Genomic DNA, 18,008 nt, shown 5'->3' on the forward strand with positions numbered 1-18,008 from the left:
ATTAATCCCCATAGTAATTCAAAACTCATTCCAGCAAAATCTTTGGCAGAACTCTGCACGTGCCACTGCCTAAACCTACCTGTCATATTACAGCAAGGGGGGAAAGTTGTGATTGAGTTTGCACACCAATACTGGTTTTGACAGCATGAAGCAGGAAATAAGATAAGTTCAGAGAATAGCAAATCTGACTGGGAAAAAAAAACCAACACCAAACCAACCAAATGAAACCCCACAAAACAACACACCAAGAAAACCTATATGCTATCTGGCTTCCACCACCACCTATTTCTCCCTGACACCTCATTAGGTGTCTCTGCTGACCAGTTACTGCAATGCAACAGCAGGGGAAAAGTTGCTCTAAAGTAATTACACACTTCTTGGAGTTTCTACAAGCCAGAACAAGTATTTTGTTAAGTTAACCCAGAAACAAGTACAACACTGAAAAAAGAATTACTATATGCAATGCCCACAAAGAGTAGAATTCACATTGACTTGACCCACATTTGAAGAAAATAAACCACTTTTAATTATTTCTATGGACAGAAGATGTACCCCAGGTTGTAATTTCACTGACATTTCCTAAGAGTGAAAAAAATTGCATTTCCTCCCTAAAGTAGTGTCAACACAGGGGGAAAAAAAAGCACAGAGATTTAGTGGAACCCCATCAAGGGCATTCTTACCTTTTAATCCTTCAGGTTTGTTCTCTCTTTAAGCCCTTCAAGCCCCAAGTCTATCACAACAAACTGAGCAAAACACTTCATAGTGGCTAAAGCAATAGGAGCAGATAATATTTATTCAAAAAGTCAAACTCTGCAATAAACCTTTATATATATATATATTACAAAAACCCAAACAAAACCAAAGCAACCCAGACACATTCAGCCCTCCCATGATTCCTTAGTGTACCACTTCTCTCTGCATCACTTCCAGAAAGGCTGCTTCCTCTTTATTTGTTCAGTGTCCACCACAAAGGACCTCCAGTCTAGCTGTAAAGGCCAGTGCAACTAACTAATCCCAAGCTGGCACTATGCAAGCAGTGTAGTATCAGATTCATCTTGGTCCTTCTCAAATGGAAGAGTTGGGCTGAGTTGTTCCACAATACACCACCTAACGCTTGACTACCCGTGCCAGTCTTGTCCTTGGGCATAGAATCATTAAAGACAACAATCTTAACTAATGAAAGCAGTTTAGTACAGCTATGGAATAAAATAAGTCTTGGTGCAAGAAAGACTCAAGAAGTGTTTGATATTCCAATCAAGAACCAGGCAGCAGAAATCAAACAGCAAAGACAAGTTGCCTGTATTCTAAGCATTAGACACATTGTCTTTTTCCCTTCTCTCTTCCAAAGTTCAACACAGTTTTCAGAAGAGCTGGGGACCAAACAACTCCAAAAGGCGCTAAAGATCCATATGGCTCTGAAAAGTAGGTCCCCGGATTTCATTCCTTCTAACTCGGATTCACTTTGAACATATCAATACACTGTTTCTGTGGCTGTGAATTTGTTCCACTGAGGCATGCAGAACAGTGCAGAACGAGCTATTTGCATCTGTTTTCACTGATAAAAATTCATTAGGACATTTAATCCTTTTTCCCAGTATCCAACTAAGACACCTTTAAGGGTGCTACACAACACATCCTATATCCCAGTCGCTGCAATCGCATGTTTTGCCTGTCTTTCCCTCCAAGTATAAAACGGAGACCAGGAATAGCAGACCTTGAAATAACTACTGATGTGTGAGGTTATCCAACAAGCCAGAACATGCAGAAGCACCTAATAACCAGCTCTCACCATCAGTAGGGGATTTTCAAGGAAACACTCTAGTTTAACTGACTGGTTTCTATCAACAATGTGGATTTTCAAGCAGAGCAGGCTATTTTGGAATTATGCCCCTGCTCATATGAAGGTGAAAGATGTATTTAACTAGGCTCAATTAAAAATAAAAAGAAGATTTCCAGTTGCATCCAATTGTGGCTTAAACACAGCATGAGCTCAAAAGTGAAAAGTGAAGCAGAAGCACCTCTCCTGTGAGGACAGGCTGAGGGAGTTGGGATTACAGTATCACAGAGGTTGGAAGAGACCTCAAAGATCATCAAGTCCAACCTGTCACCACAGACCTCATGACTAGACCATGGCACCAAGTGCCACATCCAATCCCCTCCTTGAACACCTCCAGGGATGATGACTCCACCACCTCCCTGGGCAGCACACTCCAATGATGAACAACTCTCTCTGTGAAGAACTTTCTCCTCACCTCCAGCCTAAACTTCCCCTGATGCAGCTTGAGGCTGTGTCCCCTTGTTCTGGTGCTGGTTGCCTGGGAGAAGAGACCAGCCCCCACTTGTCTACAACCTCCCTTCAGGTAGTTGTAGAGAGCAATGGTGTCTCCCCTGAGCCGCCTCTTCTCCAGGCTAAGCAACCCCAGCTCCCTCAGCCTCTCCTCATAGGGCTGTGCTCAAGGCCTCTCCCCAGCCTTGTTGCCCTTCTCTGGCTCCAAGGAGACCACATTGTGGCCTTCCAATACCTGAAGGGGGCCTACAAGAAAGCTGGTGAGGGACTTTTTAGGGTGTCAGGTAGTGATAGAATTAGGGGGAATGAATCCAAGCTGGAGGAGGGTAGAATTAGATTAGACATCAGGAAAAAGTTCTTCACTGTAAGGGTGGTGAGACACTGGAACATGTTGCCCAGGGAGGTGGTACAAGCCTCATCCCTGGATGTTTTTAAGGCCTGGCTGGATGTCGCTCTGGGTAACCTGATCTAGTGGACGGTGTCCCTACCCATGGCAGCAGGGTTGGAACTGGATGATCCTTGAGTGCCTTCCAACCCTGACAATTCTGTGATTCTGTGAAATCAGTACTAAAGGAATAGTTGCATGGGGAAGGTGTGGAGGGGTTTTTCTTTTTTAATGATATTACGAAACAGTCACCTGTGTTCCTTAAGTTACTCTGGCAGTAAAGTACATTAGATATGGAAAATTTAGGTCCACCAACCAAGAGTGGGAAGTCCAGGTGGAGTTAAGGGAAAATGGGAAATCCAAATTTAGGTGCCAGTATGGGTTTAAGCATGATTTAAGCATTACAGAAGGTCTGAGAAAGCTTAGCAGTATTTCAGTCACATAGAAACGATTACAACATCAGTTTTGCAGAAGAGTTTGGGGCAAAAGAGGCAGCAGGGAGAAATGTGTGCACTCTGCCTATCTACAGTCATCTGTACAACATTCCAAACTTGTTTCAGCCAATATATCCTGAGAATATGGCAGATGATAACTTAATGAGAAGTCATTATATTCACATTTTCCACACACAGTACTTGGATGCAAATTAAATAAATACCAAAGATTAAACCAGTAAGCTCATGCAGATTTCTCAAACAAACATTCACCTTCTAAGCAGATGCTGCTCACACTGATCAGAGGGCCCAAGAGAGTCTGACAATTCACAGAGGCAGATACTTACTCCTCACATCCAGAGAGTATCTTTGTGACAAGAAAAATGAGTGACTACTTCAAACTAGGAAAGGAACTGACAAACAGGCAATTATGGGAGGAGCCAGAGCTAAGTGTATGACTACAGGGTTTTGTTATTAAAAGTGAACTCTGGGAAGGCACAAAGTTGTTTTTCCATATATTTTAAGACTACTTTATAAACAGCTGGCATAAATGGATGCTTGCAGTTACATGGAAATTAGCATATCTTTGTCATTCATGCCATTTACTTAAAGATAAGTGTTCTGTAACACGCACAGCTCCAGATAAACAACTGGGACTGAAATCAAGCATCACCTGCCTCGAATTATTAGTTGCTACACGTTCATATGGCATATTCCCACACTTCCTCCATTACCAACAGCATTATGGGCATTTTAGTATGTCCTTCCTGGGTCTTGGGGAAAGGAGGGATTCAAATCTCCAGACAAAACTAGCAGGAGTGAGAAGTCAGTGACTTCATTATCTGTTTCCATATTTTCAGACCTAATGTTCTCATGATGTTCACTGGGAGTATCTATAAACACACAGGCATATCTAGGCTACCTTCTCACGCAGAAGCATTTCAGAGTGCTCTTTCCTACCAGTTTAGTGCTCTCCAGCTTTCTTGCATTTACTTTCCTCCCACCAAAACACCACCTTTCGTCTTTACAGAACATGATGGAACACATTTTGGGTACAATTTTCTGGTAATGTGTTCAAAAAGCCTCCATAAAAATTCACCTTTCCCATGACTGACAAGCGTTCAAGAAGAACAGTCTCACAGGATGAATTTATGCACATTACCAATCTTTTCATTACTCAGTTATGGTACCTGTAATAAATATAGCAACACTGATGCTTAAAGCTATTCCTGACAGTTGTTGAAGACTTAAATAACAAGTTCCTTTTGTCAGTCTAAGCAACATTTACTTTTATTCTACTACACAAACCCATGGTTAAGTTACACCAAACCCCCTTCCTGCTGCTCGCTACTCAGGGGCAAGGTGAGAAGGAGTCTTACCCTGAACATGCAGGATTTAGAATAACCTCCACCGCTACCTCAAGGTGCTGTAAACTTCAAAGACAAGCAAAAGTCACTAGATTTGCCCATTTATAACACCAGCGGTAAGTTTGCTCTCCTAGGTGCATTTTTTTCCTGATGATATTCTACACTTTCAAATACTCTTGGCAGTAAAGTACGTTAAACTTTTCGCCCTGTGAAAAATAAACCCACGAGGATCTCTATGACGACAACTATTTTTGAGTACTTTTTCCTACAAGTGTATACAGCTCTTCAGAAATCAAACAGGATCCACTTTACTCTTTCCATGTCAAGAGCAAGCACATTAGAACACAAGCCTGGCTTCCAAAAACTGTTTTCCTGAAGATTCAGTGAAATTCACTGCAGCTACACGAAGAGACGTTTTTGTTCTACTTCCAGATGTATCAAAAACCCCCATGTGGTTTCTTTAGTGTATGCACCTTTTCTGGTATATACACCATCACCTTCCTACCATAAGGTCAAAAGACTGCTCCTATAAGCTTCCTTCCACATTTAAGGCAGAATATGGCTCCAGCCTTTCCAAAAAATTGTAGTAAGGACAGATACAGAAATTCCTCTGTATTTGACATGGTATTGCTGAAAAGAATGATTGCTGCCTTCCCTTTAGTCAAATAAACCAACCCTCTTCCTTGTGCTGGAAAAAAGGTACATTACATAATCATACATCTGCAAGATCATATTACAAATTTTTAATTGGCTATGGAGGGAAAGAAGCATTAAAACAAAACGGTGCTATTTCAAGGTTACATCCCTCCTGCTCCTTTATGTTAGCCCTGCTTCAAAACTCAAGTCTTTTCACCAGTGCCACTGGTATCAGTCTCCACCCAGCCTCCCCAAAGTGAACAACAGCACACACTAGAAAAATCCACGAATACATTCGTTATGTGTTTAATTGTAAGGAGCATATTTCACTCAGACAGAAGCTGAACAGTGATAGGTAATTATGGGTAAATGTCTACAAAATTGAGTGCCAAAGGAAGACACCATTGTAGAACACAAAGCAAAGGCAAGAGTGATAAGACTATGGCTTTCTTACAAAGATGTGAAAGCCAATAAAACCCAGTGTTATATTGCAACTGACTTAATTCATGTTTACAACTTAGATTTGGCAGTGAAAACTGTTTTGCAGTTTGATTTCTCTTTATTGAAGAGAGAGAGGTGGGGGAAGAAAGGGGAAATCAGCTTTAAAGCCAGCACATTCAGGATTTCCAAACTGCAGCACTCCCAGTTACAGCTGAGGAAAGAGTCTGTTAAACTGAATTCACCTTACTGCCCACAGATTGCAAAAATAAGGTAAGCACAGTTTAGAGTTCCAAGCTAATAACATAAAGAGACTGGCAGAGGAAAATAGTCATCTGCAGGATTCATGTTTACTGCCCTTTAAATCTAAATTATCTTTAAATACCTTCCCCCCCCCCCATTTGAAGCTTTTCTTCCGTATGATAATGCCACCAGCGTACAGCACTCCATCATCTCTCAGGTGAAACAAATCAAAGCATTTACCTCCACCTCTTTCCCCATTTTCAAAAGGCAAAAAAAAAACAACAACCAACACCCTAAGACTACACAACACACCTCGTGCTGTAGCAGTTTAACCCTGATTCAGCTAACAAATTTCTTTAGGTTTAAGCCCACACGCTGCACAGCCTACTTGCTTTCTTTTTGTACTTTGCCAGATCTCTTCAATTTCACAAACTTCTGAACAGAGCTGTCGTTATTCTCAGCAAGAAACCTAAGCCACTATGAATCACCACAGCGACTGGCAGCAAGTGTCGGCACTGCTCTCACAATGCTTCAGAAATGGAGAGAAGTCCTAAAGCAACTAAAAGCTTTTAGCTAACCTACCACTGACTTGGTTCTTGCTCAAGTCTTCATGCAACTTCATTAAATAAGAGAGCAAAGGAAAAGGTTACATTAGGCTGACACAGTACTTCAGAAGCCAGAAAGATTTCATTTTTCTGCCTAACAACAGGGTCTCAGCTCCACACCACTGTCTGAGCAGGGATCCCACAAAAGCTGGAACGTTGGTTTTTCACACTTCATTAAAAGCTAATCATACAGTGAGAGTTATGCCTCCTGTAACTGTCCAAGGTAGAGTTAGGCTGTCAGTTTATTCATTGAACAACAGGCGTCAGGACTACTTACTTGGCTCTAAACAAGAGCACAGAGAGTGCATGCTGCAGTTGTCCTTAGGACATGCACTGCACGATAGAAAGCAGTTACTTACTATGCAAAACTGGCACATTGCTCCACGCCGTGTGAAAATTGAATTGTTGGATAATATTCTCCCCATAAAACAATTGATAATTGTTATTTGTCTTAAAGAGAAAGCAAGGACAGAAGAAAATGAAGAAGAAAACAATAAAGAGCTTTATTGTAGTGTCTAAAATGCTGCTCAACTGCACTGCTAAGCCACAGATGTCTAGACAACATATTCCTGTGATGAAGAAGGGTTGAATATTTCTCTGCACTGGGAAGTTTTGGGGGTTCCCCCCTGCTAAGAACTCACATTTCCCATGACCACAGCCATTCTACTTGATCAACACTATCACCTGGGACAACAGGCAGCTCTGTGGCCTAGCGGTAGATACAACATTTAAGCTTCGATCATAGGTAAGTTCACTGTTCTACTGATAATCAAAGCCATAAATACACAAAGAAGGCAACTGGACTGGGACTTCATATTGAGTGTATTTGTTGTGTGGTGAAAGTGAAGTCAGAAATTTGTTTTTCAAAGCCACTGGAAACTTAGCCCATGTTCATCCCATGAACAAGTGCACTTTAGTACTCTGAGCTGTAATTTCCAGCAGAAAAGACACAGCAGCCCTTCCGATGACGGGCAATTTAGACCCTATGTCAGTACAGGCCACTCTAATGTGATCTTAAAGCATTACAAGCCCAAGTTTAAAAGTTACAGTGAGATACACTCACTTCTACCTTCCACTCGCTACTTCACTGCCTGTCCCTGCTGACCATGTGAACTGGGAGTCAACATGACTGCCTTCCTGGCATGAAGGCAAGCTAATTTTGAACTTAACCAGGGACCCCAGAGCTTACCAGAGAATGCTGAAGCTGCTTGCTGTGAGACACGGCCACATGCAGAGGCTCACGCTGGTTTCAGAGAATAAATCATCTTGAAGAGAGGCATGCCATCACATCAGCGAGACCTCTGGTTTTGTTGAATTAGTATTCTCATTAAAAAATAATTTTCTTTATTATCCTTACATGTTCCTTCCTACACTCACTGTTCTGCCACTAAAACATACTGTAAATTTTTAGCAAACAAAATGTCTAGATAAATATCAATCACTGTCTGCCTAAGTCCTTAGGAAAGATAATTCTCAATACAGAACACATGCAGATAATAGCAGAGGAGTGCAGGTATCTAGGCGTGACACTCATGCATAGCTATATTCTTGCCTAAAATGTTTTCCCTCTTCAAAGGCATCACCTGTTAACCTAATGTGGTTCCATTATTGACACATAAGCAGTACAGTGAAGGCACTGCTTAAGTCAATTTAGCTTTTGTATGGAGTTTGGGTATGAGTTTTTTGTGCATGCTGCTGTTGTGTTTGGTTGTTTTGGGGGGTTTGTTTTATCTTAAAAACATCACAGTATCACCAAGGTTGGAAGAGACCTCAACGACCATTGAGTCCAACCTATCAACACAGACCTCATGACTAGACCATGGCACCAAGTGCTATGTCCAATCCCCTCTTGAACACCTCCAGGGATGGTGAGTCCAACACCTCCCTGGGCAGCACATTCCAACAACAAATGACTCTCTCGGTGAAGAACTTTCTCCTCACCTCGAGTCTCAATTTCCCCTGGCGCAGCTTGAGACTGTGTCCTCTTGTTCTGGTGCTGGTTGCTAGAGAGAAGAGATCAACCCCTTCCTGGCTACAACCACCTTTCAGGTAGTTGTAGAGGGCAATGAGGTCGCCCTGGAGCCTCCTCTTCTCCAGGCTAAACAATCCCAGCTCCCTCAGCCTCTCCTCATAGGGCTTGTACTCAAGGCCTCTCCCCAGCCTTGTTGCCCTTCTCTGGACACCTTCAAGTGTCTCAATGTCTTTCTTAAACTGAGGGGCCCAGAACTGGACACAGGACTCAAGGTGTGGCCTAACCAATGCAGAGTCCAGGGGCACAATGACTTCCCTGCTCCTGCTGGCCACACTATTCCTAATGCAGGTCAGGATGCCATTGGCCTTCTTGTCCACCTGGGCACACTGCTGGCTCATGTTTAGGCAGATGTCAATCAGCACCCCCAGGTCCCTCTCTGTTTGGGAGCTCTCCAGCCACTCCAACCCTAGCCTGTAGCTCTGCATGGGGTTGCTGTGGCCAAAGTGCAACACCCGGCACTTGGACTTGTTGAATGCCATCCCATTGGACTCCGCCCATCTGTCCAGTTGGTCGAGCTCCCTCTGGAGAGCCCTTCTGCCCTTTAACTGACCAACATCTGCTCTCAACTTGGTGTCACCTGCAAATTTGCTGATGACTGACTCAATCCCCTCATCCAGATCATCAGTGAAGATATTAAAGAGGATGGGGCTGAGCACTGATCCCTGGGGGACGCCACTGGTGACTGGCCTCCAGCTGGACGTGGCACCATTCACCACCACATGATAACAGGTTTTGTAGATCTCACAATGCCATTTATTTTTCTTCTAGCTACCCACAAGATGCATCTTCAAGTTCCACTACTTTTCTATTAAGCATTCACACGTGATTATTACTCAGAACTTTAGACCTGCCAAAGAGAATTCCTACCAAATGGCAAACGTTCGACAATTGTGTACTAAAGTACATGATAAATTACACCACAACTAATTCCCAAGTTGTCCATGGGTATTCATAACTGTCACGAAATTAGTTGGTCTAGACACAAAGAAAAATTCCAGCACACTCATCCCAGATGCACAGTGTGGATCAACTAACACAAAATCTAAAGAGCTGCCCAAAACCAGAGCGGTCTGGTACAGAACAAGTTTCAAGGTAATGATAAAGGAAATGACAAAATTCATTCATTTTCCCAGCTCCCTTGATATAAAGCACTAGTTCCAGCAGAAGAAAAACTGCTGTAGCTTCCACTGATTTTACCAGTTGTTTGTTTGATAGGCTTGCAATAACTCATCTTCTCTTTTGTGGAAAGAAAAAAAATCCATAAATAAAGATCCAAAACGTCTGCTTGCCCACACTTATTTTTGAACTTAAAAATTTGGCAGCTCTCTGGAAAGCTGGGAAAACAGACATCTTTAGAAGAAGGTGTTAAAAATACATCTCTGTTTCCCTACCTGTTTCTCACTCAGAGCTGTGATTTTAGCTTGAAGTTCATGAAGCTGTTTCTTCAAATCGGCGTTCTGATTAGAAAGAAAAAATATCTGTGAGAAAGATATTCCGTTTGTTAACATGGAGTAGTAGCAGGAAGGTGTTTCTTTTTTGTTGTTGTTGATACTTTTTTTTTAGGGTGTGTTCTTCTCTTCCCCCCCCCCCCTCCCCCCCCCCCCCCTTTTTTTTTTTCATAGTGTAGTACAAATAGAGCACCTCAGGATGTACAGCCAATACATTTAAGAGGCTCAACAAAGCCTTGCTTTAGTCACTGAGCGCAACGATAAGCAGAGGACCTCTGTAGCACTCAGAAAGACAATCCAGTTTGGAATGAAGATTTCATTAAAACATCCATTAGTGCCTATTGTATTAAAAAGCATGTTTGTGCATTTCAGCAAGCTTACAAGTTAAACAAGAAATGCCTGTTAATAAGCAGCACAACAGTATCATATGGTATACAATAGCACGCTATGGTATGTCACCTAAAGCATTCTGACCTATGCTACTTATGCAACACTGTCACAGGTAGCTCTGTGTAGGGTGATGTAGCAAGCATATCTATTAAATCTTAATTCATATGTTTGCCTTCATTTGACAAGTGTATCTATGTCTTCATTTCCAAGTGCATTTATGCCTTAGACAGCATCTAAGAGAATTACACTTGCCTCAGCACATCATTCATATCAGTACTTCGCTTACAATGTTTTAAGATTTGAAAGCTCTAAGTATCCCTATAAAGATACAGCCAGAAAACAGTATTTTACCAGGACTATTTCTTTCCTACTCAAAGTACAGAAATTAAAAACATTATTTCCTTAAAGTCTGTGAAACTCTGCAGAAAAGTGATAGGGAAGTAAGCTTCCCTCCATTTTTCTTCCCCCCCCCCCCCACTTTTTTTGTTTTTTCTCATTTATGTCCTAAACTCCTTCCCCTAGGTTATGTAGGTTTCCTATACTACACAGAAATATTAAAACACAGGACTGCTATCCTTAGAGGAACTTTTTCTATTCCTCCATACAATTTTGAAATGGATTACAAGCTCAGCTTGTAGATAAGACTTCTCCAATGTACACACAACTCTAGCAAAACCCGATATTGAGCAGTCATCCTCCCTTCTAGATTCCACTTAATAATCTGGGATAAAAATGTATTAAGAGCACAGGAAGCAGGGACCAGATTTATTCTTCCTGGCTCCAAGAACTTTGCATGGCTGCTTTCAGCATGACCTGGCTTTCAGCAGATAAGAACTCAGAGCAAACTGCTCCGCAGGCTAATTGTTAGCAGACTTGCCCAGCAAGTTAAGTGCAGCAGACCTTACCCAAATCCCATCAGAATAAAGAAGTTCTAGAACAAACATTTTTCCAGCAGCATCCTACTCTCTGTTCATCCCTCTCTGTCAGGAGTCTAGCTATCTGTCTGTTACAAAAAGCTGCCTTCCTACTCCACTGAGCTCAGAAAAATATATGCTCAGAAAATTACAGGGCATTTAGTATAGTATGGGAATGGAGCACTTAAGGCAAGCCTCAAGTGAGCTGCCTTTATCCCTGTACTCAACATTTGAGGCTGGTTAGAGACCTCCACAGAACTCCTCATTCAGCACACTGGAGAGCTTAATTGCTGTACAAGACAGCCCAGCCTCCTTACACAGTCCTTGGGAAAGCGAAGACTTCTGCTGTCTATGCAAGGAGTCTGCAGTTACCTAACTTCAGCAGTTAAAGCATCCCAAGGCTAAGTGCCCTCTCTGGAAACTACAGTGCTGAGGTTAGATAGCCTAGACAGGCACCCTGAACACAGCCTTAAGGTGCATTCTTTAATTGGACACCATTTTGTGGACAGAATATCCTATCTCTTCTTGTACAACTCTAAACCTTCTGATACTCAGAGAAGAAAAAAAAATAATCATCAAATTCTAGTATTGGCACATTTCATAAAGAGAGATTCCAATACAAATCAGAAACATAGTGGATGCTGGAAGTGCACCACTTAGAATTGTTTTGGTTGGACAAGACCTCTAACATCACTGAGTCCAACCATCAACATGATTTAAACTATTGAGAATAGGAAGCAAAAGGTTCCATAAAGAGGGGGGGAAAGAAGAAAAAAGGTTTTGTTTTCAACTATCTTCCAGTCATTGTTTAAAAGACTTGTTCATAACAGTTTTCTTCTAAACACTGTGCTAGCAAGGAAAAAATGTGATCAAGAAACATCTAAAATTCTCAAGCTTCATACACTCTCATTTCCTGTACTTGTAAGGGTAAACAATGCCATATAAAAATAGATATTTACCTGTGGATCTTGCTTCATTTGGGCAACCAATTTCTAGAAAGGAAAAAAAAAAAAGACAAAAAAGAGATGCAACACAATGAAGATTTTCATTACAGATATTGTTGAACAGTTTAGAACTCGACATTTTCAAAGACCCTTTGTAAAAGCAAAATGATGCAGCTTACAGCATTTCAATAGCAAGGCCTGGAATCCAGCATTATGCAACTTCCAAACCTACTCCTATTAATACAGCGAAACTGCCACACTAAGCAACCACTTTTGCTCCTTCTCCTAAGCAGCTCTTGAACAAGTGATGCCTTTTAAGAACAATTTCAGCCAGCTGGGTAAGATAATCTAATAGCTGTGTCTCCTCTAGAACTGCTGCTTTCTTTGCTTGCAGTCACAAGAAACACAAATCACAGATAACTGCTGCGGGCACAAAAGCTGTTTGTATATTCAAGAGCAGAATGTTTCAAGTGCTAAGGGTCTGCCTGTGTGTTGGCTTGGCTGGTACCACATGGAAGGCCCATGTTCAGAAGTATCTTTGCCACTTTCCTCCCTCAGAGAGAGATTGAGATCATTGTAGAAGAGATGCCCTCCACATCCAAGGGAAAGCAGACAGATGGTTACCATTCACTATTCTTCCTCCTTCACTTCCCTCAGGCAGCTGCAGGAGAATGCTACTGCTAAGCAAGCAAAAAGTGACCAGGCTGTCACCAAAGCAGAGCTGAGGATGGAGAGGCAATGTAAACCACAAATTATCAATTTCTTTTTTGGTTACAGCCACATTTATTCATCGCTTTGCCACGTCCCTTTCCCATATGATAAGATCAGTGTGAAGTCTGTACTTTCTTCCCCATTTGCTCATCAGAATCAGGAAAAGGAGTGAGAAACAGAAGGACAAAGCAAACAAGAAGGAAAAAAAAACCAACATTTCATTTTGCCTGTATTGATATTGCCCACATAGCTCAGACTTTGTCAACTAATTCTGTTCATTTGATTTCAGATTCTAAAACCTGTATTAACAAACAAAACAAGCAAAAGGCACAACACAGGTAATGCTGTGTCAGACCCCACGTTCACCTGCTTCATTTTCATTCTAGTACTAGATAACAGCAAACAGAGGCATCAGCATGATGTCTGGGCTGGACAAGCATAGTCTGTTATCTCCCACCTTTCAGCAGTTTACATCTCTGCTGTCTTCCAAGATTATGTCTTAGGTTTAATAGCTGGTAATACACTTGTCTTCCATTAATCTGCCTTAATTACTTTTTCAGCTGAGGAAAACACTCAAAGATTGTGGCAGTAAGTTCCAAAGTATAACCACAGGGCTCTTACGTTAAAAAGAGCTCCTTTTTCTTTTGATAATGCAAGCATGAGAGGCACGTAAGGTTATGGAAAACCAGTCCTGACCTGAGCCAGAAGGAGTTGGAAATTGGACTCAGTGATCTTTAGAAGTCCCTTCCAACTTCAGATATACTCTGTAATTTTATTATTTTCTCTATTTGACTTCTTCCTACATTTTTTCCCTACACACATTCTTCCATCAGTCACTGCTGCTTGAGACTGAAAGCATCCTTGTGCCCAAATCATTCTGTTGTTTTGCTCACTCTTAGCACTCTTCCTGTACTCTTGTAGTTTGCCTCTATCATTTGGAGGCAAAGTTTAAAACTGCATGCAAGGTTCAAGAACTCTCTGCTCCAAGAACTCCTTCAGTCTGGTACTGCAGATGTAAACCTGGGACTTTTTCCAGAGTGCATCACTTGGCATTTACCTGTGCTGACTGTCACTGTGTCATCATGCTGCCACTCAGTGTCACAGGAGCTATGCTGCTATCTGACCCTTGTGCTCAGATGCTTAGCTTATTTCCTCCACGCTTCCTGCCACATCAGTTTGACAAGCAACAGCTCTGCTAGTTTTTATACAAAGTGCTTGTACAGACCCAGTCATAAGACAATACACTGACTGTGAAGTGCTCCTAAGGTATTGCTGAATTTATGGATCACAACACTGCATCATCCAATCATAAGATAAACCAAAACAAAACACAACACCACTTCTGCACTGACCCCAAGTGCAGGCTCTATTTAAGATGTTTTCAAACCTATTGATATTTTTGCCATGAAATGCGAGGAGGGAAAGGATGTTTTAGGTTCTTTCCACACATCAGCTTAAGGAGTCATCCACAAAACCCAACCCTTCTGTGAGAATAGCTAAATATAACGCCTTTAACACCTCTTGTGATCAAAACTATGAAGAGCAGACTGTTTCAAAATAAACTTAATTAAGTCAACACAGTAGCAGAATGAAACACTTAAGATGTGATGCATCTTTTCTCAGGACAAGCAATACAGCTTTGACAGGGAAGATACCTGAATATTCAAGTTGTACTCTGACACAGCAGGTGACCTGGTCAGACATCATTATGGAGAACTCTTCAATCATCAAAATGAAACAAAACAAAACAAAGCAGCTTTTCCTAAACAACTGAACACCTCCTTTGGGCCCTCACCCATAGCCTAAGACACACTTTGCAAAGCAGCAGCACCAAAGCTTCAGACAAAGTTGTGGAGGTGAACTGGAATAGGCAGGACACAAGAAGCCATTCTACAAACAAAAATACGGTGACACTGAGCATCACTTCATCGCGTCTGCAGCTCTGGAAGCAGTCACAGGTTAACACACTGCATCAGAAAGCCAGAAGGCTTTGCTCAGCACAGAGCTGAGCTCTGCATGTTCATCAGACATCTGCACACCACTTAACAAAGGGACAACAAACTATGTCTACAGCAAGCTTTTTCAGAGAGCCCTCAGATAAAGAAGTGTTAGATAAGGAGGTGACGACAGGTGAGCCACTTCTGTACAAATCCTCAGGCCTGTCATAAGAAGGGACATATTCTATCTCTTAAGTTATAAAATTCAAAGATACACAATACAAGTCAAGCATTTCATTTGAAGATCTCTTTTTTGTGTGTGTCAAAACCAGTTTCATTTCTATTAGCAGCCACCTGACGATCACAGCAGTAACCACTCAGGCACAGTTAAAGAAAAGTTTGCTGAAGTGCTCAATATGTTGTTGCAAGTCTTATTTTTCCATGGTAAAGATTCAGGGCTGTTCTTAGCCTGAATTAAGGGAATATAGAGTATATTGAAAGAAAAAAACCACATTCTTCTGATCTAAGGGCTTGTCTAGTTTCCCCAACTAAACCCAAATTTAATTAAAGTCGATTTCAGTGCAGAGCTCAGTTTTAAATGAGGATTGGGCAAAGCTAAGGTGAACAGGGTCAAGAAAAGTTGTTAAAAAACAGTATATTTCTGGACATTTTGCAGTCTTTATCCCTGTTCATCATCACTGCTATGAACACAGGCTAAAGGAACATGTCCAGAGAAGGGAAACGAAGTTGGTGCAGGGCTTGGAACACAAGCCCTATGAGGAGAGACTGAGGGAGCTGGGGTTGCTTAGCCTGGAGAGGAGGAGACTCAGGGGTGACCTTATTGCTCTCTACAACTACCTTAAGGGAGGTTGTAGACAGGCGGAGGTTGGTCTCTTCTCCCAGGCAGCCAGCACCAGAACAAGAGGACACAGTCTCAGGCTGCGCCAGGGGAGGTTTAGGCTGGATGGCAAAACACCATGGGTAATTTCTGAATTTCCTTATTGCCCTACCAAAACTTCACTGCAGTTCTGCATACAAGGGAATTTCTGAGGAGAGCAAAATATGTGTTTGCAGGTGCTGGAAATCCATCTTCAGCTTTTTCAAGTTTTCCTTCCTAGCTGAAAGTTGTCTTTTGCTAAAGCTTCTTTTCACTAATCCACCCATTAAGTTCTTGCACTGTGCTCATCACTGTGGCAACTCCTGAGCAAGTCACAGTATCACTAAGGTTGGAAGAGACCGCAAAGATCAGCGAGTCCAACCTGTCACCACAGACCTCATGGCACCAAGTGCCACGTCCAATCCCCTCTTGAACACCTCCAGGGATGGTGACTCCACCACCTCCCAGGGCAGCACATTCCAATGATGAATGACTTGCTCGGTGAAGAACTTTCTCCTCACCTCCAGCCTAAACTTCCCCTGGCACAGCTTGAGACTATGTCCTCTTGTTCTGGTGCTGGTTGCCAGGGAGAAGAGACCAACACCTTCCCGGCTACAACCACCTTTCAGGTAGTTGTAAAGAGCAATGATGTCTCCGTCTCCCCTGAGCCTCCTCTTCTCCAGGCTAAACAATCCCAGCTCCCTCAGCCTCTCCTCACAGGGCTGTGCTCAAGGCCTCTCCCCAGCCTTGTTGCCCTTCTCTGGACACATTCACCCAGAACACTCGTAATATATTTCCAGCTTACTTGGTGGGTTGTCTGAACAAGTTGTGTATGATAGGATACAGAAATCAGTGTGCCCTACCAAGCATTTCTTTTACCCACTGTGTAACAGTTGCAAGTTTCAGACACCCAAAGGAAATACTTGGAGAACTGTCTTCAGAAAAGGTCTCATTGATAAATTTAACATTTCAAGTTGGCAGCTACTCTGTGTTCATGGCTGTAACAATTTTGTTCCAAGAATTAATATGCATATGTACTCTTACATTTGCTAAATCAGGTTTTACCATTATTTTTAATATTCCTCATTTATAGTCTAATGGAATAACAACCTGCAACTCTACTGCCATATAGTACTGGGCAGGCTACCAGTAAAAATGACCCAACAGGTCAAATTTTAGTCCAAGCACTACAACCTTTCAGTTCACAAAATTACACAGCATTGGCCATTGGAATGGGCTGCCCAGGGAGGTGGTGGAGTCACCATCACTGGAGGTCTTTAAGAAGAGACTGGATGGGGTGCTTGGTGCCATGGTTTAGTTGATTCGATGGTGTTGGGTGATAGGTTGGACTCTATGATCTCAGAGGTCTTTTCCAACCTGGGTTATTCTATCATATCCTATTCTATTTATTGTGGGTTAAGGACTAGCCTAGCTGTCCTACCACAGAGAGGTTTACCAGGAGTTCCAGAGGGGATTCAGGAAATTATAATCTTTTGTTATTTCACCCCATCATGCCTGCATCTATTCCTCTATGTAAATGGACATTACTGTCTTCTGAGCATTTTTTAACTCTCTCTTCTCCCAGACAGATCATCTCTCTTGTTTGGTATTTCAAGGAAGGGTTTCAGCCTTGAGTGCCCCAGTTTGCCTGGGCAAACGTAATTTCTTCTGTGCCATCTGAGCCCAGCAGAGGCATGGTGGGGGTAGAGAGCTGGGGGGTGGGGTGGGGGGGGGGGTGTTTGGCCAAACTATGGGAGGTTTTGAAAAGTTTTTTTTCGGCTTAAGGAGGTTGTTGTAAGCCCAGGTGGAAAGACTAGGCTGAGACTGAATATGAATTTGGGTAGTTTGTAATTTCTGTCTATAGGTGTGAATAGCACTTCCACTTAAACTTACTAACTCTTTCCAATCCCATGTGAGAGCATTTTTATTTTACTTCCTGGGGGAAGTGGGGGTAAAATATAATTTCTCTCCACTCTTAAAACTAAGACACACAACTACAAGACTAGAAGGTACAAGAGAATAAACCTTTATTTAGAATAAACCAAACCAGGTTGGAAGAGACCTTCAAGATCATCGTGTTCAACCCATCAACCAATCCAACCCACCTAAACAACTAACCCATGGCACCAAGCACCCCATCAAGTCTCCTCCTGAACACCTCCAATGACGGCAACTCCACCACCTCCCCAGGCAGCCCATTCCAATGGGCAGTCACTCTCTATGAAGAACTTCTTCCTAATATCCAATCTAAACCTCCCCTGGCGCAGCCTGAGACCGTGTCCTCTTGTTCTGGTACTGGCTGCCTGGGAGAAGAGACCAACCTCTGCCTGTCTACAACCTCCCTTCAGGTAGTTGTAGAG

The 18,008-nt window shown here is 42.3% G+C and overlaps 1 protein-coding gene across 10 annotated transcripts in view; it reads right to left on the reverse strand.

Annotated features, from left to right (window-relative positions):
- PHF21A (PHD finger protein 21A) overlaps positions 1–18,008 on the reverse strand; it is a 158,293-nt gene that overhangs the window by 100,051 nt on the left and 40,234 nt on the right. For 6 of the 10 annotated variants that reach the window (XM_068161482.1, XM_068161478.1, XM_068161485.1 and 3 more), the window contains exons 4-5: positions 12,139–12,171; positions 9,819–9,905 (exon numbers count right to left, since the gene is read on the reverse strand). In XM_068161482.1, the coding sequence (XP_068017583.1) occupies positions 9,819–9,905; positions 12,139–12,171 (120 nt within the window). The remainder of the gene's footprint in view (positions 1–9,818; positions 9,906–12,138; positions 12,172–18,008) is intronic. The other 4 variants (XM_068161484.1, XM_068161487.1, XM_068161483.1 and 1 more) reach the window with 1 other exon arrangement.

The sequence above is a fragment of the Melanerpes formicivorus genome, unplaced genomic scaffold (genome assembly GCF_026170545.1).
Source record: "Melanerpes formicivorus ecotype bairdi unplaced genomic scaffold, bMelFor1.0.p_v2 SCAF_58, whole genome shotgun sequence".
Classification (NCBI taxonomy): domain Eukaryota; kingdom Metazoa; phylum Chordata; class Aves; order Piciformes; family Picidae; genus Melanerpes; species Melanerpes formicivorus.